The following is a 2908-nucleotide window of genomic DNA, read 5'->3' as shown; positions in this document are numbered from 1 at the left end:
CGGAAGTGGCGCTGTGGCTCAAGTGGTAGAGTGCTAGCCTTGAGCTGAAGAGCTGAGGGACAGTGCCCAGGCCCAGAGTTCAGGCCCCACAACTGGACCCCCCAAAAAAACAAAATACATCATGCTGGGTGTTGGTGGCTCACACCTATAATCCTAGCTACTCAGGAGGCTGAGATCTGAGGGTTGGGGTTCAAAGCTAGCCCAAGCAGAACAGTCCATGAGAGTCTTATCTCCATTAACCACCAGAAAATCAGAAGTGGCACTGTGTCTCAAAGTGGTAGAACACTAGCCCTGAGCAAAAGAACTCAGGGTCAGTGCCCAGGTCTTGAGTTCAAGCCCTACAATTGACCCCCCCCCCAAAAAAATTATATCATAGTGTAGTTTGGGCTAGTTTGTACAGAAAGGCTGGATTGGCTCAACTTTAATATTTTTTTTTTAATCATTGTCTTAGTTTTTTTTCCTAATCAGAATCACATTTCTTCTCATATTTTGGTTTAGAATATGTCTTTGGAAACTACAGGATATAAAATTAGTTGTAGTCTAGTATAAGTAGAAATACAATTTTTAGAAAAAAAATGAGAAGAAACTCTTCTCACTTCTGTTTTTCTTTCCCTAGTTTTTCCATGGTTTGGCTTGGATATTGGTGGAACCCTGGTCAAGCTGGTTTATTTTGAACCCAAAGACATCACTGCCGAAGAAGAGGAGGAGGAAGTAGAAAGTCTCAAAAGCATTCGGAAGTACCTGACCTCCAATGTGGCTTATGGGTCCACAGGCATTCGGGACGTGCACCTGGAGCTGAAGGACCTGACTCTGTGTGGACGCAAAGGCAATCTGCACTTTATACGCTTTCCCACTCATGACATGCCTGCTTTTATTCAAATGGGCAGAGATAAAAACTTCTCGAGTCTCCACACTGTCTTTTGTGCCACTGGAGGTGGAGCATACAAATTTGAGCAGGATTTTCTCACAGTATGCATTTTTTAGCTTATATACAATTTATGGTAATTTGATTGTTAAAAATAATGCCAATTACTAGTGGTAGAATATTTTCCATTTCTAATGGAACTTGAATTTTCATGAGTGAAATGAAGATTTAATATGTTAGTGATAGGAATTAGACATCTACAGATTGTTGTATAGTTTACTTTTTGTTTAGCTAAGATTGTGTTAACAACAATCAGAACCTCTAAAAGCATAACACTTTGTCATTTCTGCAGTAGGAAAACTTAGTGAATCTGGGATAAGCAAAAATCAGGTCATAAAATTGGTATGTTATACAACTTAAAAACTTTGGTTCGCTGTGATCTTTTCAAGCCTGGTAGGTAGTGGGATCGTGAGATGGCTGATGGGGAGCTCTTGTCTTCCTGATGCTTGGATATAATCCAAATCCTGGTATAGTCAAGTGCTTTACTACTGATCTGCATTCCTACCCCTGTGCCATACTTGTTAATCTAGTTTCTAAACCATGTGTGGCCGTAGAGCCAGAACCACTGGGTATTTGATTTTGTTTCATTCTGTTAACACTTAGGCTAGCTAGGTCTTTTAAGGATGGCTATAGGCATAGGTTCTTTGAGGAAAGACATAGCATAGGCATATATGTTCTTTGAGAATGGATATAGGCATAGGCTTGAGAATTGACAGGTGAATTGGCCTGATCTTCAGGATACAATGTAGATTTGAAATATCCTTGGGGACTATATTTTTCATGCCACTAAATGAGATCACTTGACCAAAAGAGAAGATTCTGCCTTTAATCTATGTTATGGTACATAGTTTTCTTTTCTCCCTGTGTCATTTTGTGGTTTGTGATCTTGTCCTCTATGATCTTGTCCTCTTTTTCCTTTTTCCTGTAATTGCCTGTAGTAATCATAATGTACAATTGGCATGAATTATTTAACAAGGTTTTATATTTTCTGCTTGGGTTTTTCTTGGTGGTTTCTTTTCCTCTTGTGAATATAGGGAAGTAGCAGAAGAGAAGAAGTTTATCTTTGGTGGAAGTCTGTAGTGGACTTTGGACTATAACTAACATCAGTAAAGGAGAAAACTCCCTATTTCCAGGACCTTGTAGAGGCCCCTTGGAGGCCCCTTTGCAATGTGCTTTGAAACAATGCAAACTGTTAACAGCTTTGGTAATGCAAGAAGGATGTAAAATGGACTTTTTTATATCTAAGAATTGGTTCTTAGGAGCCAGTGTTGGTGACTCCCGCCTGTAATGCTAGCTACTCAGTTGGCCGAGATCTAAGGATCATGGTTTAAAGCTAGCCCAGGCAGGAAAGTCCATGAGACTCTTATCTCCAATAAACCACTCAACGTAACTGGAAGTGGTGCTGTGGCTCAAGTGGTAGAGTGCTTTCCTTGAGCTGAAGAGCTGAGGGACAGTGCCCAGGCCCAGAGTTCAAGCCCCACAACTGATCAAATAAAAGAAAAAAAAAAAGAATTGGTTCTTAGGCCAGTGAAGTTTTTATTTTGTAGGCACCACTGCTACCCTTAAAAACTGTTCTTTTGTTTGTTTTTTTGGGTCCGGTCACAGGGCCTGAACTCTGGGCCTGGGTGCTGTCCCTCAGCTCTTCAGCTCAAGGCTGCACTCTACCACTTGAGCCACAGTGCCACTTCCAGCTTTTTTCTTTTTGTTTATGTGGTGCTGAGGAATCGAACCCAGGGCCTCTGGCATGCAAGGCATGTGCTCTACCACTGAGCCACCTTCCCAGCCCCTACCCTTAAAAACTGAAATGCTAGCCGGGCGCTGGTGGCTCACGCCTGTAATCCTAGCTACTCAGGAGGCTGAGATCTGAGGATCATGGTTCAAAGCCAGCCCGGGCAGGAGAGACTGTGAGACTCCTATCTTCAATAAACCACCAGAAAACTGGAAGTGGCGCTGTAGCTCAAGTGGTAGAGCGCTCGCCTTGAG

General features: G+C 42.2%; 1 protein-coding gene across 2 annotated transcripts in view; it reads left to right on the top strand.

The window, feature by feature from the left end:
• The window catches only part of Pank2 (pantothenate kinase 2), a 29279-nt gene that overhangs the window by 7608 nt on the left and 18763 nt on the right, over positions 1-2908 (top strand). The window contains exon 2 of one of the 2 annotated variants that reach the window (XR_001174833.1): positions 617-826. Coding sequence is in view for 1 of the 2 variants with exons in the window: in XM_013010896.1 (XP_012866350.1) it covers positions 617-969 (353 nt within the window). In the remaining variant the exon portion in view is untranslated. Of the gene's footprint in view, positions 1-616; positions 970-2908 lie in introns of both variants that reach the window. The other variant, XM_013010896.1, reaches the window with a different exon arrangement.

This window comes from Dipodomys ordii, unplaced genomic scaffold (genome assembly GCF_000151885.1).
Source record: "Dipodomys ordii isolate 6190 unplaced genomic scaffold, Dord_2.0 Scaffold13, whole genome shotgun sequence".
NCBI classification, from domain to species: Eukaryota; Metazoa; Chordata; class Mammalia; order Rodentia; family Heteromyidae; genus Dipodomys; species Dipodomys ordii.
This window is presented reverse-complemented; position numbering and strand designations above follow the sequence as displayed.